This window comes from Xenopus tropicalis, chromosome 8, assembly GCF_000004195.4.
Source record: "Xenopus tropicalis strain Nigerian chromosome 8, UCB_Xtro_10.0, whole genome shotgun sequence".
In the NCBI taxonomy this organism is placed as follows: Eukaryota; Metazoa; Chordata; class Amphibia; order Anura; family Pipidae; genus Xenopus; species Xenopus tropicalis.
Window position 1 is genome coordinate 67,429,883 of NC_030684.2, and position 24,427 is coordinate 67,454,309.

The window sequence follows — 24,427 nt, forward strand, 5'->3', positions numbered from 1 at the left end:
TTTTTTTTTAATTGTATCACTTCATCCTCAGCAGTAATATTCTTGGGCATCAATCCCAATTTTTTGCAAACAGTACAGTCCGTAGATCCACATTGCAAAAAAAAAATTAGGACAGAATGTCCATACTCCATAAAATGTCTCTTTTTATTTAGTCCATTTAAAATCAAGATACTCTTTTATTGAGGTATTGAGTTGATGTCCTTTTCTTTTTTGCATTGTCAACCAGCTATAATGGAGCACAAGATTTTTGCTTCAGTAAGTGCTCTGAAGAAATCATAGTGCCTAAATAAGATCAGTTTTAAAAATCCTGTTGATGACATTGCATTTTTAGAAAAGTATTCATATCCCTTTAACTGTAACAGGATCCAGCCACCCCCTTCAGTTGGAACTGACACTTGAGACACTTAAGTGTAAGATATCTTTATAGCTTACAGGCCTTCATAGATATGACTTATTAGCTTTAAGGCTGTAAGCCCTCATAACGTATAATCAGATGGGTAATATGTTGCCTCCAATTCATGTGCAACACAGTTGGTTCCACTAAACCCTTCTGCAAAGTCAAAAGAGAAAGTCCTGAAAAGAAGTCTTTGTATTAAAAACCTATTAAATGAGTAAAAATATGTTTAATTAAAATCATATTTTTTTTCTTTCCTAGAACCACCGAGCTGATCCTGAAGAGTTGTTCACAAAATTAGAACGCATTGGGAAAGGGTCATTTGGTGAAGTTTTCAAAGGGATTGATAACCGGACTCAGCATGTTGTTGCTATAAAAATCATTGACTTAGAAGAAGCCGAGGATGAAATTGAAGATATACAGCAAGAAATTACAGTGCTTAGTCAGTGTGATAGCCCATATGTAACCAAGTACTATGGATCCTACCTGAAGGTATTGGTTGGTCATTTTATTAAAAAAACAAGCTCTTCTGCATAATTTAAAATGTTTCTGAAATGTCCTGATAGGTTAATGTGGCAGTATCAAATTAATAAATTGCAGAGCAGTAAATGGCTTATTTCCTTTCAAAAAACTAGCATCTGATCTTAAGCATCGGCCTGCATCCAAGCTCTTGACACTGGCATAATAAATGTAGTTAGCTGGAAAAGTTGCATAATTTATGAAGTGTATGTGTGTGTATGTATGTATGTATATCTATCTATCTTAATCTATATATGTGTGTGTGTGTGTGTGTGTGTGTATATATATGTATATGTGTATATATATATATATATATATATATATATATATATATAATGTATGTAATCTTTATTTATAAATCACTTCTTATGTAGGCAGCGCTGTACAGTAGAATAAATTAATACAAACTGGCTTATTAATGTAATAATAGATAAATACACAGTATAACAATAAATAAATAAAAATAAAAACAAGATACAGTTGCAGTAAGTTAAGAGTCAAAAACACAAGAGGATGGAGGTCCCTGCCCCGTAGAGCTTACAATCTAGATGGGAGAGCTTACATATGTATTTGGGAACAACCTCTTAATTCTTTGGAGTTTTGTTTATTATTGGCTGAGCTTTCAAAGTACCAACTTCCTTTTAATATATAACTTGCCTTATGGAAACAGTAGTATTAGTTTATTGGATTAACAGAAAGTATGCAATATGCATAATTAGACAGGTGCATTAATTTGGCCACCACTCTTCAGAGGAGAGTCAAACAGAAGCACAACTTGCAATTGGCCACCTTAAATACCTTTTCTCATGATTGGACACACTTGCCTATGAAGTTCAAGGCTTAACGAGGTAATCCAACCAATTTGGTGTTGCCAGTAATCAGTATTGAGACGTTATATGCATTCAAATTAAAAATCTTTGTTCAGAAAACACTCCAGTATGGGAATGTTATAGCCTTCTCTACAGTAAGAGTGGGGTGAATGCATGAAATATTGCATTATATTTAGCCCAAAAAATTATCCGATATTTTAAGGCTGCTGTACCACTTACCGTTGCTTTTTTATGCCATCTATTCTTATTTGTTTTGGTGTATGCAAAGGGTTTACAAGCAAGAGAATAAAGTAACTTGCAGTAGGTTATATATGCCAGTTGGCTGCAAGAAGCTCTTTCATGAATATAAAGTAAAGCCAAATATTCTCAAGGCTTTACTTATCCTTTAAAGAATAACTGGTTTTGTGTCTTTTTTTTTTTTTTTTTTTTTGTTTTCTAGTTCTAAAAGATTCCAGTCAGGGACTGCTCCATTGCTATGTATTTAAAGTTAAGCCGCCCCTTGCCCATTAGTCATGTGTCAGATAATTTCACAAAGTTGTATTCTATTCACAGGAGCCATTTTTCAGGCAATTGAGCCAACAATGCACTGCAGCACACTCTGTTCTTGGCAGACCTGGTAGAAGAGACCTCTGCGTACAAATAATTTCAGTGACTCTGTTGAAATGGCTATTTGAAATATATACAGCAAGTTTATAAGAACACAGATTTACAGAGTAACTTATTATTGGTGCTGATCACTAAGCACTGTTCTACATGCCCTACACATGCACAGACATTCTGTTCTACTATTTCGTAGTAACAAAGTAATACTCTTTTATATAAATATATACCACTGCACCCTTTTGGTTAAAAGGAAATGGGAAAAAATGATGAATGGAATTTTCCTGCCGCTAAACAACTCCTACTTTTAGACACATTTTGAATTCAAACATTATTAGTTTTTTCTTTTTAATGTTTAACTGCCTCTACATGCAATGTGTAAGAGACTACTGTGTCTAGATGGAATGTGTAAGAAAAGGAACCTGTGTTCATTGTGTTTTCTAAGCTCGCAAAAGCAAGTCAGGGTTTGTTTTTTTTTTTTTAATTTTTAAGTTTTTTATTGGGTTTTATGTACAATCCAATCATGCAGTAGTAGTAATCAAGCATTAATACAGTAGTGTTAAGAGAGGGCAGTATAAGCGTTACAGCAAGCAGATTGGTAATGCTATCTATTATGAATAGCACTTAAACTTTTAAAAATATGCAGGAGAAAAAACTGTCCTTTGTCGTGATTGCTTGTGCAAGTCAGGGTTTGTAGCAGTGAATAAGCATTAAAAAAGCCATTCAAATGGCTACTTTGTGTACAATGAACTCTACAGTTCCTCCATAGGTATGTGAGATCATATATTAAAAACTCTCTCCTCCTAGCAGCAAATGCTTGGCTAAGGGGTAATAAGTCGCAAATGGCTACTCTGCTTTAAAGGAGAAGGAAAGGATTGCACGAGTGGTCCTCTTGTCGTCTTTGTTCGCTATCCCAGGGCCGCTGCTTGTGCAGTACAGCGAAAAAGCCAATTTTTTTTCTTGTTAAAGTTCGGCTTTTCACTGTACTGCGCAAGTGGTGCAAAGACAGAAGAAGGAAGAGGATCACGTGCACTTAGGTACCCTGGGCCAGTGCAAATTTCTGCTGACATGAGCACTGACTCTGGGTATCAGGTAAACAATTACTGGGGGGTGTCTAACATTTTGGCACCCCCCCCCCCCCCCTTTTCGATTAAACCTTTCCTTCTCCTTTAAAATATCAGTGCATTTTTTATTCTATATTTTTAAATGCATGTGACCTAAAACATAATCTGATTTTCAAAGTCCTAAAAGTAGATGAAGAAAACCTAGTTAAACAAATGAAACAAAAATTATTGTATTTAGTTGTTTATTTATTACAAAAGTAAGTGAATCATGCTCTGTTTTTGGTGTGATCCCCTTGTGCAGCAATAACCGCAACTAAATGTTTGCAGTAAATTAATCACTCCTGCGCATCGACTCGGAGGAATTGTAGCCCATTCCTCCATACAAAACAGCTTCAGCTCAATGTTGGTTGCTTTCCTCACATGAACTGCTTGCTTTAGGTCTTTCCACAACATTTCAATTGAATTAAGGTCAGGACTTTGACTCGACCATTCCAGAACATTCAACTTATTCTTCTTTAACCATTCTTTGGTAGAAAGACTTTTGTGTTTAGAATTGTTGTCTTGCTGCATGACCCACTGTCTCTTGAGATTCAGTTCACGGACAGTCTTGACATTTTCCTTTAGAAATCTCTGGTGCAGTTTAGAGTTCATTGTTCCATCAGTGATGGCAAGCAGTACAGGCCCAGATGCAGTAAAACAGACCCAAACCAAAACACTCCCACCACCATGTTTTACAGATGGGATAAGGTTATGCTGGAAGTTTTTCTCCAAGTGTAACACTCATCATTTAAGCCAAGCCAAGCTCTTTTTTGGCTTGATCTGTCCACAAACCATTATTTTAGTATCCTTCTGGTTTGTCCACATGATCTTTAGAAATATTTTTGGGGGAGAGCAGTTGCTTTCTCATTGCCATATGCACCTGACTGATTGGTGTAGCCCAAACTCTTTAGAGATAATTTTGTAACCATTTCCAGCTTTATTGGCATCAACAACTCCTTTTATGAGGTCCTCAGACACCTCCTTTGTTCAAGCCATTATCCACGTCCAGAAATGTGTTGTATGTGTGATCAGGCTATGCTGGATCTCTGTTCTTTAAATTATTGAATCATTTTTTTTTTTTCAATAAATACATGACCAAATATAATAATTTTTGTTCCATTTGTTTAGGTTTTCTTCATCTACTTTTAGGACTTATTTAAAAATCTGAACTATTGTATAAATCTGTGTCCCCTGGGTAGTAAGCTAGGGATTAGAAGACTGGGTGTTTTTAACAAATAGACACCTTCTAGTAATTTTCATTTTAGTTCTCCTTTAAATGGATATTACAGTGGTTAAGTTTTCAGCCACTAGACTGATAGGTGCTTCATTTTGCCCTTGATCTCAGAAACTTGTTTATTGTGTTCTCTTTTATATTAAACTACCGCTGTTTACAGTATGACTAGCAGTGAGCTGTAACATTTGTCTTACAAACTGCTTAAAGATGATTCATCTTAAAATTTATGAAGATGGATGGATATTATCTTCTATGCCTGAGCCAAGCTTTATCTTGGTTATTCTCTAAGTTAATTTAAGGTGCCCATACACCTTAAGATCTGCTCGATTGGCGTTGTTGCCAAGCGAGTGGATCTTCTCCCGATATCGGGAGAATCCAGGTTAATTCAATCGTTTGGCCCTGGGGAATTATTATGGCAGGTATAGGCAAAGTCAGTCCGGGGACCGCATCAATAAGCCGATGCGGTCCCTGATCCGACTAGATTTTTTTAACCTGTCCGATCGAGATCTGGCAGATTTCAGGCCAGATATCGCTCGGGCAGGCCCGTCGGTAGTGCCCATACACGGGCTGATTAGCTGTCGAAACGATCTAAGGGACCGATATTGGCAGCTAGAATTGGCCCGTTTATGGGGACCTTTAGTCACTGACCTATTCAGCATGCAGTGCTATGAATTAAAGAGAACCTTTTGGATAAGGGCTGTGGCACACATTATATTAGGTTTTAATATGACCTAATATAATTCTTTCACATATGAATGAAGGGGGATATCCCTACAGTGAGCATCAAACCATTTGGGTTTTTGCTGCGCTACCACAATTAATGTGGTAATGGTCTTAAAAGCTCTTGTGATAACATGGATGTGGTTTGAAGTGGTGTGGTTTAAAAAAGGGGAGTTGTCAAAACTGGCTTCCATTATCGGCCCTCCACCAGTTGGATAACACTGATCTACTATATGCAAATTGCCATCTATTCAGGAAGGATTTGTATGTGCATACCACTCTACCCAACCATACCACTCTGCCCACCCAGGCAGTGGACTCAAGATGTTTTTTCACACACAGCCTGCAACAAATTAGAGATTACATTGCTTGACAGACAGCATCCTAACGATGGGCTACATATAGACAGACCTCGACAAGACCGTTCCATTTTACAGTTAAGGGCAATGGTACATGGGGAGATTAGTTGCCCACGATAAAACTTAGCTATTGCAGGCTAATCTCCCCGACATGCCTTTCCACTGACAACAAAGGGAATCACCGGTGGAAAAGCCTACGCATCACTTCAGCTTTCTGAAGTAGCCAAAAGTTTCCTCCTGCTGGCAGTGCATGTGGATAGATTAGTCGCCCACGGTAGCAGAGATCTATCATGGGTGATTAAACCTCTCCATGGTACATTAGTCTTAAGAAAAGGTGAAAATGAATGATGAAATCAGTGATTGGTGCCAAATGTTAAGCACCTCCCCTCCTGTAATTATAATCACTTAGGGCAATGGCACACAGCAAAATTGTCGATTGCCGGTTAAATTTATGCTACCGAAAATGACAAATCTCATGAAAATGCCATCCCCTTCACTAACTGAATCGCTGCAAGTACATTACATGACTTGAGGTGATTTGGCTTAGTTTTTTCCTGCAATTAGCTCAATCACCACGAGTAATGTCATTTATTTGCAGCTATTCTAATGCTGGTGAAGAGGACGCCGTTTCTCTGAGATTTGTCGCCCGCAGTTAAATCTGTGCTAACGTTACCATGTGCCATTGCCCTTACCTAATAAACCGGGGCAATGCTCCTGTTAGCAACTGCACCAGCCCTTGGTACTTCTAAGGGCTGTGACACACGGGGAGATTAGTCGCCCGCAACAAATCTCCCTTGTCGTAGGCAACTAATCTCTCCAAAATGCCATCCCACCGGCGAAAATGTAAATTGCCGGTGGGATGGCATACGCGGTGTCGTGATTTCCCGAAATCGCGGGGGTTTCCTCAAGGCAACTTTCGCGATTTGGGTAAATCGCTGCGCCACATATGCCACCCCACCGGCAATTTACATTTTCGCCAGTGGGATGACATTTTGATGAGATGTCGGAAATTTGTCGCAGGGGACTAATCTCCCCCGTGTGCCACAGCCCAAAGGCTGATGGCAGACACTAAGATTTGTTGCCTGCAGTAAATCTCCCCTACCACAGGCGACTAATCACCTGTTTTCTGCTTCTTTATTATTTATTGGTGTTTCACTCTACCGTACATGCGCACCTGACATGAAGCAGGAAGATCGCTCCATGGTGCTTGCTTAGAAGTACCCCGGTGCAGTGATTAGAATCACTGGAGGGTACATAACATTTTGCACCCTCACCTTTGTGACTTCACCTTTTCCTTCTTTTTTAATTTGTATAATAAATGTTAGTACTGTAGTATCAACATAACATTTTGCACCCCCACCTTTGTGACTTCACCTTTCCTTCTTTTTTAATTTGTATAATAAATGTTAGTACTGTAGTATCAATATTCACTAAGCTGCTGTGATGCTGCTGTGTTTTGTTAATGTTATGATGTGAAGTTGTTTCCAGTAATTTTCATGTAGGGTGTGTTTATTCAGCTTTTCAGTACTAATGTAGTGGTTTATTTCCTTGCAGGGCACTAAACTATGGATCATTATGGAATATTTAGGCGGAGGATCAGCACTAGATCTGGTAAGTTGCTAGCAGCTATAACAAAAGTGTAGTGAGGAAACTACTACTTTCCATACTCCCTTTTAGTTTCCATTGTAAGTATTAACAAATGTCTGATCTGTGACTTCAATTCTAATACAGTTCAATACAAATTAGGTTTTTCCTGCACTCTTGTGTGCCGAATTATTCATTACTGAGCACTGTTTTTCCAACCACCTAGACAAGTTACATAGTTAAGCTGGGTTTAAAGAAAAACAGTCTATCAAGTTCAACCTTTCCAAGTGAACCTCACACACACAAACTTATACTGACCTAGCTATACACTCACATACATTAACTATATATACTAACATCAATTTTAATTGTAGATTTTAGTATCACAGTAGCCTTAGATACTATGCTTGTTCAAGAAATCATTCAAGCCCCTCTTAAAGGCATTAACAGAATCTGCCATCACAACATCACTCGGAAGGACATTCCACAACCTCACTGCCCTCACAGTGGGAGAAACCCCCTATGCTGCTTCAAATGAAAGTCCCGTTCCTCTAATCTAAAGGGGAGGCCTCTGGTGTCCTGGTGGTTTTTATGAGGAAAAAAAGAACCTCTCCTATCTGCCTATAATCCCCTAATGCAGTGCTGTCCAACTGGCGGGCCGCATGCGGCCCTCGACCCCCCCTGGCTGCTTTGATGTTTTACCCTTGTGTAAGATTTAAATGGTATCGGTACTGAGATGAACTGCCCCCCCCCCCCCCCCCTGCATGGTTCTCACCTCAGATTCAGGCTGTAATCTCCCTATATTGTTTAAACATGTAATCGCCTGTACTGTTCACACCTTTTAATCTATGCATTGTTCACCCCCTGTAATCACCCACATTGTTCGTCTGTTCACACCTCAGAGATTGTATGTACTGCCTGGCCTATGCTGCCTGTGTGTAGACAACATAGGGTAGGCAGAGTATGGCACATAGGCAGCATAGGGCAGGGAGGGTATGGCACACACAGGCAGCATATGGCAGACACAGGCATCATAGGGCAGGCAGAGTATGGCACACACAGGTAGCGTAGGCCAGGCAGAGTGCTGCCTGTGTGTGCCATACTCTTTCTACCCTATGCTGCCTGTGGGAGGTGAACCTGGCAGGGGTTTGTTCTGGGAGTTTGTTAGCAGTTGGAAATAGCCATTAAATGGTCCCTAAGGTGTGTAATTATATGCTGGGGGTTGCTGTGCTATCCACAGGGGAGGAGAAGTCATATGGATTTTAGGGTGTGTCTTAATATGACATAATATAATTATTTCACATATGAATGATGGTTGATATCCCTGCAGTGAGGACCAAGCATTTGGGTTTTTTCTGCACTAACACCATTGTGATAAAATGGGTATGGTTTGAAGTGGGTGTGGTTTAAAAGGGGGAAGTGGTCAAAACTGGCTTCCATTAGCGGCCCTCCACCATGTATGCGCGAGTAATTCCGGCCCTTGGCACCGCAGAAGTTGGACAGCACTGCCCTAATGTATTTGTACAAAGTAATCATGTCCCCTTGCAAGTGCCTTTTTTTTTTTTTTTTTTTTTTTTTTTTTGCAACAACCCCACCCTTGACAGTATAACCTCAGTTTAAATCTTCCTTCCCCTTTACTAGTTTAGTTGTATGTCTTTGCACTCTCCATTTAGAGTTGCAACTAATAATTCATCAAAGATAAAAAAAATTAAGGATAATTTAAATGTTAGGTAGAATACTACAATCACATGTAATGGAGAAGTTCCCTTTTAAGTAGTCTCATTAAGGGTATATGATACCATTTCAGCAAATAGGGGTTAACCCTTTCTTGTGACAGTTCAGTAAAAGTTGTTGTTCTTGATGTTAGAGTAATCATGTCCCCTCACAAGCACTTTTTTTTCCAGCGAAAACAACCCCAACCTTGACAGTCTAATCTTATAGTTTAAATCTTCCATCCCCTTTACCAGTTTAGTTGCACGTCTCTGCACTCTCTCCAGCTCATTAATATCCTTCTTAAGGACTGGGGCCCAAAACTGCACTGCATACTCAAAGCCTTACCAGAAAAATGTTCATAAGCATTTCCTAAAAATAGAAACATGCAAAAGTATATAACTGGGCAATCAAATAGCAGGCTGAAATCAGATCTAAGGAGGAATTTCCAGCCAAAACTTGTGGCATACCCCTCTTTATGGTTCATCATACTTTGCATGTACTTTTGATAACTCCAGTTATGAAAGATGCAGCAGCGAATACAGTTTGGTGATATTACAAAGCAGCTTTTCAGCAGCTTCTGATTTCAATGTTTAAAAGCCATCAGCTTGCAGAACATAAGTGTCCTTGTTTCATTGAGGGGAAAAAAGCAGAGCAAAGTCAGCCTTACACTCTTGTTCCACAGGGGTGCTGCCAATTTCTGTAAAGGAAACTGAGTTGAGTTTGTTTACTGGGAGCTCATTTCCGTGGGCATTGCCCAACACACCTGTATTAAATAAAGACTCTTTCATGCTTTTCTGAGTTAAGGTTTTCCTTCCCCTGAAAATGTCATGGCTGTAATTTCCTGCCACACGCGCAGTTACTGGTTACATTAAGCAGTGCATGCATTGAATGTACTTTCTTTTTATGTGTGTACATCATTTATTAGGATCAGGGAAAGCCAACAGTAGTGGCACACATTCCCTTCTTTCCACCTCTTCTCACATTCACCCACAAGTTATAACTTTCAAAGTAATCTTTGGGCAGGTTTGATGTTATTTCTGGGTTTGTATTTTTATCTTGTTAGCAGGGCATTCATCTTGAGTTTTTTTTTTCTAATAAACGATTAAAGACATTAAACTATTTTGTGCACAAAACTAATATAGCCATTTAGCCCAATTTGGGCCACCTCAATATATATGCACAAATACATTGCTAAGACTTTAGGCTATCTGAAGACAATACAATATTAATTGGGAAATTTAGGTGCCAAATAATTTTTATGGTGTAGTTATGATACTCTTCACCTGTTAAAAGAAGAATACATAAAAATAAACTGCTTAACGTTACAAAATCTTTAAAACATTGACAATAATACAGAAAATATGCAGTGTGCCCTTACCCTTAAGGAAGTACGGTGTTTCATTATTGTATGGTAATACACCGATATAGGATCTGTTAACCAGATGTGTGCAACCTGGGGTGACCGGATAAGGAATCTTTCCAAAATTTAGATAACCATACTATAACTCTAAAAAAAAAAAAAAAAAAAATGTAAACATTAAATAACCCCAATAGGATTATTTTGCCACCATTATGGATCCATGCAGCTTAGTTACAGGTATGGGACCTGTTATCCAGAATGCTTGGGACCTGGGGTTTTCCAGATAAAGGGATCTTTCTGTAATTTGGATCTCCATAACTTAGGTCTGCTAAAAATCATTTAAATATTGAGTAAACCCAATAGCATTGTTTGCCTCCAATAAGGACTCATTATACCTTAGTTGGGATCAAGTACAAGGTACTGTTTTATTATTACAGAGAAAAAGGAAATCATTTAAAAAAATTAGAATTATTTGCTTATAATGGAGTCTATGGGGGATGGCCTTTCCGTAATTCAGAACTTTCTGGATAACTGGTTTCTGGATAAGGGATCCCATACCTGTACTATAAAAAAAAAATATAGATATAATTGTTTACTTATAATGAACTCTTCCTGTTATTCTGAGCTTTCTAGATAGTGGGTTTCTGGGTAAGGGATTCTATACATGTATTAGATATTTAGACTTTTTCCAAGGATGAATTTAAAAACTTTTTCCCAGGTATAGTTTTTACATAACTGCATTGCATTCTTTAATTGCACACGTATTCTTTAGGCCAAGGCATCTTTCAGGCTAAAGTCCGCAAATTCTAACATTTATTAACCTTGGATTTGATGACTGTGTGTTCTGTAATTATGTTGGGTTGAAAACCCAAACATACTGTTCTTCGACTTTGGCTTATTCTTCCGCTTCTTCTTCCGCTTCTTCTTATTCTTAGCTCCCCCCATTTTCTAAACGCTACTCCTCCTACAGTTTTAGGGGTACAACACCCAAACTCCCCACACATCTTCGCCCTATAGCGGAGCAGGTTGCTTGTGCTTTTCTAAGCGATCCCGCCCCCCGTCTTTTTGTGGCGCCACTCCGAACCCCCCAATTTTCCCATTGACTTTGACAGGGAAGATTTTCAAACTGCTGCCGCACTTACTGCTTTGAAGCTACACCCCCCAAACTTGAATAACATAATCATGGGGTCACCCCGAATGAAGCAGCAACATTTGTTGGATGACTCCAAAGTGGGAGGGGCCAACAACAGCCAATCAAATTTTAATCATTGACTTTAATGGGGAAATTGAAACTGCTGCCAATGTTACAGCTTTGAGGCTGCGCTCCCCAAATTGAATCACATAGTTATGGGCTCAGCCTGAATGAAAATAATATGATTATTGGATGCCCAAAAGTGGGCGGAGCTGTGAACCGCCAATCAGATTTTACCCATTGATTTGGCGGAAATTCAACCTGCTGCCATTCTCACAGTAATAACACCGGGGTCCCCAAACTTTTCACAGTTGGTCACTAGAGGACTGCAGTTTAAGTTTTTGAAAAGTGGGCTGAGCCACCAACAGCCAATCAAATGTCACCTATTGATTTTTATTGGTTTGATGCCAGATTTTCCAAACTTTGCACAGTCAGTCACTGGGTGACTACACATTCAGGGTTTTTTTTTTTTTGTTTGTTTTTTTTAAACCGCAAAGTGGGAGGGGCCAACAGCCAATCATATTGTACCCATTGACTTTAATGGGGAAATTGAAACTGCTGCCAAACTTACAGCTTTGAGGCTAAACTTGAATCACACCGTCATGGGCTCAGCCTGAATGAAACTTTGCAGAGTTAGGCACCAGGTAAGTGTGGTTCAAGGTAAGAAAAAGTGGGTGGAGCCACCAACAGCCAATCAGAGTTTACCTATTGACTTTCAATGGGGAAATTCAATCTGCTGCCATTCTCACAGAATTAACACCAGGGTCCCCAAACTTTTCACAGTTGGTCACTAGGGGACTGCAATTTTAGTTTTGGAAAGTGGGCGGAGCCACCAACAACCAATCAGATTTCACCTATTAATTTTTATTGGTTTGTTGCCAGGCTTCCCAAACTTTGCATAGTCAGACACTGGGTGACTACGCATTTAAGGTTTTTTGTATTTTTGTAAGTGGGTGGAGCCACCAACAGCCAATCAGATTTTACCTATTGACTCTAAATGGGGAAATTCAACCTGCTGCCAGTCTCACAGTGTTAACACCAGGGTCCCCAAACTTTTCACAGTTGGTCACTAGAGGACTACAGTTTTAGTTTTGAACAAGTGGGCGGGGCCATCAACAGCCAATCAGATTTCACCTATTGAATTTTATTGGTTTGATGCCAGAGTTCGCAAACTTTGCACAGTCAGTCACTTTGTACTCAAGGTTAGAAAAAGTGGGCGGGGCCACCAAAAGCCAATCACATTTCTTTCATTGTTTTCAGTGGGAAAATTTTAACTGCTGCCATTCTCACATGTTTAATGTCAGGGTCCCCAAACTTTGCACAGTTTGTCACTGGGTGACTATGTTCCAAGTTTAGAAAAGTGGGCGGGTCCAACAACAACCAATTAGATTTCACTTATAGACTTCATATGTTTAAATTTAAACTGCGGCCATTCTTTAAATATTAATACTAAGGTCTCCAACCTTTGCAGAGCTAGTCACCTGGTAACTGCAGTTCAGAGTTAGAAAAAGTGGGTGGAGCCAACAACAGCCAATCAGATTTTACCTATTGCTTTTCAATAGGAAATTCAACCTGCTGCCATTCTCACAGTATTAACACCAGGGTCACTAGGGAACTGCATTTTTAGGTTTTAAAAAGTGGGTGGAGCCACCAACAGCCAATCAGACTTCACCTATTGAATTTTTTTCGTTTATATTTAAAATGTTGCTTTGCTCACACTATTTATGTCAGGGTTCCCAAACAAGTGGGAGGAGCCACCAACAGCCAATCCATTTCCACCCATTAGATTTCATTGGTTTATATTTAAACTGATGCCATTATTTAAATATTAATTCCAGGGTTGTTAAAGTTTCCAGAGTTACTCACTGGGTATTTGCCATTCAAAGTTAGAAAAAAAGTGGGCAGAGCCACCAACAGCCAATAACATTTCACCTATTTACTTTCAATGGTGAAGTGTAAAATGCTGTCAGCCTCACAATTTTTATGCCTGAGTCCCCAAAATTTGCAAAGTTGGTCACTGGGGGACTGCAGTTCAAAAATAGGAAAAGTAGGTTGGGCCACTAACATCAGATTTCATCCATTGAATTTTTTTGGTTTAAATTTAAAATGCTGTCATTCTCAAACTATTTATGCCAGGGTGCTCACTGTTTGTCACTGGGTGACTTTGACGCAAGGTTATAAAAAGTGGGCGGAGCCACCAATCACAATTCACCTATTGACTTTTATTGGTTTAAATTTTAATTGCTGCCGTCGTTTAACTATTAATCCTTAGGGCCCCTAAACTTTGCAGAGTTAGTCACTAGTTAACTGCAGTTCCAGGTTAGAAAAAGGGGGTGGAGCTACCAACCGCCAATCAGATGTTGTTGACTTTCAGTACGGAAATTTAGGTTGCTGCCATTCAGACACTATTAAAACCAGGGTCCCCAAACTTTGCACAGTGGTTTTTACTGTATAACTGTGGTCCAAGGTTAGAGAAAGTGGGCGGAGCCCATTCAGTGACTTCATGTTTTTCAACCCAACATGAAGTTTGTTCTCAAACTTCCCTTTCTAGTTTGTAGGCTGTGTTTTTGCTTTACAGTGATAAGCTCCATTTAAATGGTTTTTACTTTCATTAAGAAGTATACTGAATATCCCCTTATGAGACAATCCACTTCTCACTTTCCCAAGTGACACTTGCATATACTTCTGTGGGAAATACAGTCCACATATTTCACTTGAGTCAGATTGCCTGCCCATGGAGCCAAATGGGTGTGTAAGTGCATCAATCCCTGGGGTCCATAACAGCAGTATTCTGCATTTTTACAGACGAAAAGAGCAAAAGACTTGGGGACTTAAAATCGTAGTTCACATTTAAGTTAACTTTTAGTGTCTTATTAAATTTCTTATTATTGGCAACTTTTGAATTGGTCTTCAATTTGTTTGTTTGGTTTTTTTTTTTTGGATTATTTTCCTCCTTTCTCTTGCAAGCTGTCTGATTGGGAGCATTGTCCCTGGCAGCCAAAAACCCATTGCCCTGTGAGGATTCAATTTATTGTTACTGTTTATTACTGATCTCTTTATTCATCTTCCAGTCTGTCATTTAAACCATTGCCTGGCTGCAGTAGTAAATTAAAGACTAGCTTCCATTTCTAAATGGTGCTGTTGTACAAAAAACTACTACTCGTTCCAGCAACAAACTTCAGCAGTAAATCCGCTGACTCTTCAAGTACAACAAAAATATATACTATTTTAAACCTTTAAAAACGTAAAAAAAAATGTGTACTAACTTGTACAATGCAATATACACTGTGTGTTTTTATGTATAGTTACATAGGGTTGGAAAAAGACCAGAGTCCATCAAGTACAACCCTTCCAAGTAAACCCAGCTCACACACACACACACACACACACACCTGTACTGACCTATTTATACACTCGTAAATAAACCATATATACAAACATCAATACTAACCGTAGATTTTAGTATCAAAATAGCCTTGGGTATTATACTTCTTCAAGAACTCATCCAGGCCCCTCTTTAAAGGCATTAACAGAATCTGCCATTACCACATCACTTGGACGGACATTCCCCCAACCTCACTGCCTTCACCATGAAAAACATCTACACTGCTTCAAATGAAAATCCCATTCCTCTAATCTAAAGGGGTGGCCTCTGGTGCGCTGATTGCTATTATGGCAAAAAAGAACACCCCCTATCTGCCAGTAATCATGTCCCTTTGCAAACAACCCCAACCTTAACAGTCTAACCTCATAGCTTAAATCTTTTATCCCCTTTACTAGTTTAGTTTCATGTCTCTGCATTCGCTCCAGCTCATTAATATCCTGGAGCCCAAAACTGCACTACATGCTCAAGGTAAGGTCTTACCAGATAGATGCCTATAAATAAGGCAAAATTATGTTTTCATCCTTTGAATCAATGCCCTTTTTTATGCAAGTATTTTATTTGCTTTAGTAGCCACAGAATGACACTACCTGGAATTAGACAACGTATTATCTACAAAAATTCCCAGATCCTTCTCAATTAAGGATACCCCCAACACACTACCATTTAGTGTATAACTAGCGTTTATATTATTTCTACCAAAGTGCATAAGATGCTGCCAAAATTCTTATTCACACTCTTATTATATCTCACCTGGACTACTGTAACGCTCTGCTAATTGGCCTTCACCTTCAGAGACTGTCCCCTCTCCAGTCCATAATGAATACTGCTGCCAGGCTCATACACCTATCCAAACATTTCTCCTCTGCCATACCACTGCCAATCCCTGCACTGGCTTCCCCTACCATCAAGGATAAAATTCAAACTAATGACTAGGACATTCAAAGCAGTTCATAACTCTGCCCCACCCTACATCTCTGAACTTATCTCTAGATAACAACCAACCTGTTTGTTACTCTCCTCTACTGACCTACTTCTCAACTCCTCCCTCACACTTGCATTTAAGACTTTGCAAGGGCTGCCCCCCTTCTCTGGAATTCGCTCCCACAAACTATCAGACTTACTCCCGATCTCTAAAAACGCATTTATTTAGTGAAGCTTACCCTCATTTAGTTTAACATAACCTCAGTGTGCTGCTACAAGCAACCTGTGCCACACCTCTCCCATTGCTTGATTCTGATCTTGCCCATTCCCACACCTTGTGTTTCAAACCTCTCTCCTTGTAGATTGTAAGCTCTTTTGGGCAGGGCCCTCTTCACCTCTTGTATCCGTTATTGGTTGCTTTATATTTTACTTTGTATGTCAAATGTATGAAACCTACTTATTGTACAGCGCTGCAGAATATGTTGGCGCTTAATAAGTCAATGTTGATATTAATAACTTTGCACACAATATGAACAGCATATGGAACAGGAGTTTGAAATCAGTAAATCACATTTATAAAGGCAGCTGTGCTGGCAAGACACATTGGCAAACCTTATGTACAGTTGCCAGTAAGCCCAATCAGCACTTTGATCCATACAGGCAGAATAATCGTCTCCTTACATTTCAGGTGTGTTGTGTGAATGTGATGGGGAAGCTACAGTGCAAGCTCCACTGAAGCTGAGACTAATTGAAATGATGACCTCTTCAACACTATTTTTATAAATTGAAATAGCCTCATATCATAAGCCAAAACTGGAAAAAAAAAAAAATCAATATAGCAGGGGTGCTGTTCTGGAACTTGTATCCTGGCCCAAGGTTGTAATATGCAGAACATATACACCTTATAATGATTAGCTGCAATTATTTTAATATCAGGGTAAGTTTAACAAACAAACAATATGCATCTTAAGTGTTTTTTATTTCTGCATTGTAATTTTCAACCTTTAGCTTCGTGTTGGTCCTTTTGATGAGTTCCAGATTGCTACCATGCTTAAAGAAATATTAAAAGGCCTTGACTATCTGCACTCTGAGAATAAAATTCACAGGGACATCAAAGGTATGGGAATGTTTGATTTTCCAGTCTGTTGGTTCCCGGTTGTTCCAGTCTGTTCTAAGTAGTGTATTCTATCTTCCAGCTGCCAATGTACTCCTGTCTGAGCAGGGGGATGTCAAGCTCGCAGACTTTGGTGTCGCAGGGCAGCTTACAGACACACAAATAAAAAGAAACACCTTTGTAGGGACACCATTTTGGATGGCTCCAGAGGTCATACAGCAGTCTGCTTATGATTCCAAGGTAAGCTTACTATAAACTTAGGACCAGCTAAAACATTTTCCAAAAATGACGTATTATGGTGTTGATGTTGCACATGATGTGGATTTCAAATTATTGGATTTTCAAGGCAGAATCCACGCCTAACATGTTTATTATTGGCTTTTTTGTGTGAAAACAGCCTAAATACTCACCACATGGGGCCTTTAGTAATGTGATTGTTTGGCCATGATGTTTTAGGCTACAAAATCTAGTGATTCATGCAATAGTCAGATCTTATAACCAAATCTGTTCTTATAACCAGATTAACAGAATATTAATGATTTTATTTCTTGGTACGACAGAAGCCTCAACGAATAACAGCGTGTGTGGGTGCTAACAAACAATAGCATTTTTTCATTGCAGTTAATTTTTCATTGAAGTTAATTTTGTTTCCCATTTATTTTTCAGGCTGATATTTGGTCTCTAGGTATTACAGCAATAGAACTAGCCAAAGGCGAGCCGCCAAATTCTGATATGCACCCCATGAGGGTTTTGTTCCTGATTCCTAAAAATAATCCACCATCCTTAACAGGGGACTTCAGTAAACCATTCAAAGAGTTTGTAGATGCCTGCTTGAACAAGGATCCCAGCTTTGTAAGTATTGTGGCAACGTAAGGGGGTGTGTGAGGCTGATTTGCACATAAAGGCTGCTCCGAGACTTTTTGGATGTTGAATATATAGTGAAACTAACCAGACAACATTTTAACAGAAAAAAAAAAAAAAACCAGTAGTAGGTGTGAATGTTTTTCCCCAGTACTAACCTCACCTGCACTGTAACATCAGTAGTAATCAAATAAAGCAAATATTTTTAGCCCTGGGCATATTAAAAATGAAGTAAAATGACTGTCAATTTTTATTTTGAATCCAGCGTCCCACTGCTAGAGAACTCCTGAAACACAAATATATTGTGAAGAATGCCAAGAGGACATCTTACCTGACTGAGCTTATTGACCGGTTCAAAAGATGGAAAGCAGAAGGGCACAGTGATTCAGGCTCTGATGACTCGGATACGTAAGTGCCTTAATAGAAACTGCTTTATTAAATGGACCTTGTACACCTATGTGCAATATGATCTGTATACTACTAAAATGTATTATGTATTCTCCCTTATTAAAAGGCTATATTTTCTTTTATGTAAGGCATTGTTTTGTTTCTACCCTTAGTACCTACCCCTTAAATCACTGGTTAGGGCCACAGTATATTTCAGCTTACTCTGTTAGCTGCACACAGATGATTGTTTGCCTGAATATATCCTGCAGACGAACAAAAAACATAAGAGTAACTTTATTACTATATTTATATATAGTATTCATAGGACTTGTATCGCCCCACAGAAGCTTAAGGCTATAGGCAAAAAACCCTATTTCCGCTTGTCTGAAATGCCAGTCCCCTGATACTGGGTTCTTCCACCTAATATGGGAGTGCCCCACCATAAACAACTATTGGTCCAAAGTAGTAAAATATATGACTTAGCAAATCCTGTTGCTTTGGATTCTAGCCCGTAAGGTGTGTCTGCTCGGACTTGTCGATGATCTAGCCCCTCTATCATCATAGAAAGCAGTGAATTCTGCATCAGAGTGTTCAGCACAGTAACCTTCAGCTTCTGTGACAAATGTAACCCCATTTTCTGCTAATAGATTTACAACATCTCCCCATGCTTAACTTCTCAGCAGCAGCCCAGAGCAAACTGAGCAAGTGCAGCATAAGATGACCTATAGAAACTCAATCTTTAAAAGGCTTTTTAGGATTTAATTATTCTTTAATAATTCTTGCTGAACTACTACATTTTTGATATACCGTTATTCAAAAAAACAGAACATTAACATTTGATTACCGTTTATACTCCTGTATAAGCCGATCCGAATATAACCCGAGGTACCTAATTTTACCTAAAAAAAACTGGAAAAACTTATTGACTCGAGTATAAGCCTAGGGTGGGAAATGCAGCCGCTACTGCTAAGTTTCAATAATCAAATAAATAATAAAAGAACACTCAGCGTGACCCCCTGTAAACTCTTCATAACTATATCATGTTGGCAGCTGCAGATTAGGGGAAAGGTGATTAGGGAAAGGTGGATGGAGGACCCTTTGAAGGTTTTCATTCATTCATTCAGGCCATAATATATCTATTAGTGGTCATTTTAGTCAACTGGATTAGATGTGTACTTTGTAAAGGCAATTGCTTACAATGAGAGAAGGTGTCAGTATGTGCCAGAGGCTCGTACATTAGGTGCCTTTGAGACTTATTTATAAGTTATGAATAGAGACTTATTCAGCCTGCAGGGACTAGTTTCCTGCCCCATACCTACCGGTAACCCCGCTAGCACCCCATGTCACGAGTCATGTGACCCATTAGTGCCCGGTACTGGCAGGGCTTTCCCAGGTGCATGACACACTGCCCCGACCTTCAACCCCCCTGTGCCAACTTTGTTCTAAGGCAGTGAATGCAGCACAACCCGGACTGGCAGCGTCCCGGCCTTTTCCCAATTCCATTTCACACTGACTCCCCGTTACCTGCGCACAACCCGTCACGGCTCTTCCCTCCCCCATTCTGTCACAGCCACAGGGCGCAAGTTTACAGCAGGAACCCTGTAATGCTCAGCAGCTGCCACCAGAGGGCACCCGTTCCACAGCAAAGCAAAGGGAAATTTTTTTTTCACAAAATACTTTATTGAAAACACAAGAGGCGCAAAGTGACAAAATGCATATGAGAGAGGAGCTAGTTTCCCTGTGCAGTGATTGTTGGGGAATAGGGGGAGGGGGGGTGCGCAACGAATATGAATGCCAGCAATTTACATCTTCAAATCCATATACTCGAGTATAAGCCGAGGGATACTTTTTCAGCACATTTTTGGTGCTGAAAAACTTGGCTTATACTCGAGTATATATGGTAAGTAAAATTATTTTTTGGGAGAGACAAAAATTCTCGCGTTGCTTAAGCTTGAAGGTTTAGTACATGGCTTCAAATAAGCTAAACGGCGCCCACTTGTGTCCTTTTTTAAAAATCAGCTTTGTTTAACAGTGATATAACACTGCTTCGGTTCCTGATACTTTATTCAAGAATTTCTTCAGATAAAAAATCACTTTGTTGGCTTAGCACATACAAAGAATTGCAATAATACTTTTTACCATTTCTGGCTATTTTCAGTTATTTTTTCCATTGGGCAATAGAACAGTGCCAGTGTATGGTTTATGCAGTAGATAATGCATTTATACTTAAAATAAACCAGCTTTCTTTCAGACATGGCAGACCCCTTATCTCGCATGTGTCAAAAACATGGCCCGTGGGCCGAATACTGCCCTTCTGGCTGTTTTTTGTGGCCCCTGGTGACTGTGCAGCACCAATCGACTGTACAGTATTTTAATAAAAAATTTGGCCGGCTACTTAGCTTGTGTTTTAGATTTCGGCCCCCTTGTGTGATTTGAGTTTGACACCCCTGCTTACTGATTCCAACTAAAGAGCTCTGCAACAATTTCTATTTTTTCCACCAGTAAAAGTTGTGTTTGGGTTTAATACGTGTGTTTATGTTGCTCAGAGCATAGCCTGTGGTAACGCATCCTTTTTTTTAATTCTTAAATGCAGAGAATCAAACAACAAAGAAAACCATACCCACCCAGAATGGAGTTTTACTACTGTTCGGAAGAAGCCAGAGTCAAAGACTATGCAGAATGGAACGGTATGTGCTGGGACTATACATACATTTATACCTCAAGAATGCATGGCCATACTGTAAACCACACAGTTCATAGCCAACCGAAAATGTTTTGATTGATAATTTGACTTAAACATTTTCTTGCACATGGTTTACAAGAGGTTTCTCTATTATACCAGTTAGGCCAAAAGGTGATACCACTGAGTGCTCTCTAAACTGGAGAACATGTGCAGATTTAAATCAAGCAGTTGGGACATCCACACATTTGTTACAGGGACAGGGTAACAATGCCATATAGCACAGATGAAAATCACATACAATATAAATATAACCAATAAATAATTGGTTACAAATTAGGGGACAGGTATATGTCACACATCTGTTCAACGTAGTCTAAGTGGCAAGTTATTGTAAATGGATTTAGTCTTTATTTGGTTTTATTAATAGTACAGCAGGCTCCATTTGAGCTGGTCTATTGCAAAGTTACATTAATGGCTACGATATCCTTGCTATGGGTCGTTACCTATTTATCTGTACAAGGTATTATAACCAAACTTAATCTGCGTAAGGACAAAGTGGTGACTTATTTTTGTCCATATTGTAAACCGGATGAAAGAGTTGCATCAAGATGAAGGCTATGCAGAGTAAAACCCATATGGTTGCCCATTCTACCAGGACCCTTTGTGCTTCTTGGTCTTAAAAGTACAACGAAACCGCAGACAGACACGTAAAGCTACCATTCATTATACTTTTTACAGTCATAGTGTTATGCTCCTCAGCACCTATTTACAAAGCTAGTACATTAGTTAAATGCAAAAGTTAGGTCATCCCTTGCCAAATATTTGCAAAGATTAATGCACAGTTATTTGACGCAAACTTTCAAATATATAGCAGCAAAGAATATAGTAATGGTGGGATGTACAAAAGTTTGGACACTCTTCCACTTGTCCAGTGGTAAGTCCCTGACCCTAGTTATATCATTAGGCCTTACTAGCCATTAGCAGTATTCACCTGTTGACAACTGCAAACTTAAATAAAATCTATTACACCTCAAAACTTTGGGCTGTCATTCAGCGGCTATGGGCTCTTCTTAGCAACTGAGGATCAGAAAATGAAGCACATTGATGCCTTCGAAGGAAGAGAAATTTAAAAAAAGGAACATTGCAAAATGCTTGTAGCTCACAACTTCCACTGTCTGTAATGTAATGAAGTAATGGCAGTTGAGGAGATCTATGGAAGTCAAAGAAAGATCAGGAAGACCAAGGAAACTGCTTTTAATTGGAAATATTTGGCAAGGGATGACCTAACTTTTGCATTCAACTAATGTACTAGCTTTGTAAAAAGGTGCTGAGGAGCAAAACACTGTGCCTGTAAAAAGTATAATGAAGAGGTAGCTTTACGTGTCTGTCTGCGGTTTGGTTGTACTTTTAAGACCAAGAAGCACAAAGGGTCCTGGTTGAATGGGCAACCAAATTGTGTGCCATATTAGCTTATATTTGTAAATACACAATGAACATTTGCAGGTGTGGTGTTTTTTTGTAATACTTTAAATTAACCAAATATGTTATCTGGCAAGGATGCCTAAACTTTATGCTTTCAGCTGTAAGTGCTGTTCTTACTCCATTGTCAAGCTTTTCATTTGCTATTGGGATGGCTTTAGAGGTCTCTGCTAGTCCCAATGGAGTAACTATAGAGGAAGCGGACCCTGTGGTCACAGAGGGCCCAGACCAAAGGGTCTCCATCTATACCTGTAAGAAAGACCCTCTCCCCAGCCGCACTCTCACCTACTTGGCAGAACAGTGGGGGAGCAGGGGAAACGGCCGGGAGTGTGGGTGGAGTGGGAGCTGGTTAGGTGCTGACTGGGCCCCTTCAAAGTTTTGTTGTTTTTCCTGGCGTGCCATTGTTACACCACTGGCTAGTCCTTTGGTTTACCCAGTCCATTGTGTATTTACAAATATAATATATAGTTAATATGGCGCATTTACGTTTAGACTGAAAGTGTGCAATGTTGTAAATTTTGCTCAATAAACTTTGGGAATTCTAAGGACCAACATGAAATATAAAATGAAAGGAAGAAGGAGATGATCCTGCTTAGTTTTTAATAAAAACAACATGATTTTATGTTCAACACAAAAAAAGCTCACCTACTTGCCAAGTTGATCTTTCCCTGGAACTATATTTAATAAAATGATACATAAAATCTTTGCATGTTTAGCAGACATTTGTTATAAAAGGCTTTTAGCTGACAGGGAGTAAAAGCTTGTGGATCAAAAGGGCCTGCTTCACGTATCCTCATTGGTTAAATATGAGGCGGTGTTATTTCTGCCCATTGGAGCAGTATTACCATATGAGAGCTCTTCCTTTCTCATGTGTTGTCCAGGACTTAAGCTACTTTAAAGATGGCACTTTGTCACCTTTTGTTTAGGCTAGTGTTTTCCTACTAGTATACAGAAGTCTAATTTTTCTATACAGAAAATACCTGATGGTTTATTTGAAATAAAATTGTTCTATATTAGGATCTGTGAAAGCCTTCTACAGGCCAGGGATCATAAAACTCAACAGGAGGTAAACATCTGGCCTGCAGGCAACTATTTTGACAGTTATTTTATGCACTAAATAGCTAGTTCTGTGGCCATCCTGTCTCCTACAAATCCCACTGAAAAGGGGCACACATGTTTTATCTTAGAGACTGTAAGATTTCAGTTCAGTTTAGTTTTTCATTTTAGTTTTTCACAGCTTTAAAATGCACGAGACTTTAAAGGAGTTGTTCAACTTTGAATTAACTTTTAGTATGTAGAGAATGATATTCTGAGACAATTTGCAATTGGTCTTCATTTTTAATTTGTAGTTTTTCTGTTATTTCACTTTTTGATCAGCAGCTCTGCAGTTTGAAGTTTCAGCAACTTTCTGGTTGCTAGGGTCCAAATTACCTTAATAACCAGGGAGCAGTATGAATGAGAGCATGGTATATGAATAGGAGGAATAAATAGTCATAAAATGGAACAATAACAACTGTAGAGTCACAGAGCAATCATTTTTTGGCTGCTGGGGTCAGTGACCCACATTAGAAAGCTGCAAAGTGTTAGAAGACGAAGGTAAATGGAGCTAAAACTATAAGAAATAAATGAAGACCAATTGAATAGTTGCCTAGAATAGGCCATTCTATAACATACTAAAAGTTAACTTAATTGTGAACCACCCCTTTAAGGGCTGGATGTGATTTTGCTAAGCATCCACAAAATGGGCTAGGATCTGGCCGAATGTCTGCATTCCTACCAATTATTACTATGACTTAATGCAACATTTACATCTCATTTGGCTCAGATTACTTTCACTCCTATTAATACCCATTCCCTTTACTGGAAAGTATTTTCCTCTTCTGTTTTGCTTTAGCTTTGAAATATCTTGGTATGGTTTTTTTTTTTTTTTTTTAAATGCTAAAAATAAGTGATCATTAGGTGAGAATTGTTATTGAGCAAATGATCGAT

General features: G+C 39.1%; 1 protein-coding gene across 1 annotated transcript in view; it reads left to right on the forward strand.

The window, feature by feature from the left end:
• The window catches only part of stk26 (serine/threonine kinase 26), a 45,634-nt gene that overhangs the window by 17,134 nt on the left and 4,073 nt on the right, over positions 1-24,427 (forward strand). Inside the window, 7 exon segments of the mRNA NM_001171518.1 lie at positions 656-886; positions 7,314-7,370; positions 16,923-17,031; positions 17,111-17,268; positions 17,695-17,880; positions 18,155-18,297; positions 20,870-20,963. Coding sequence (NP_001164989.1) covers positions 656-886; positions 7,314-7,370; positions 16,923-17,031; positions 17,111-17,268; positions 17,695-17,880; positions 18,155-18,297; positions 20,870-20,963 — 978 coding nt within the window.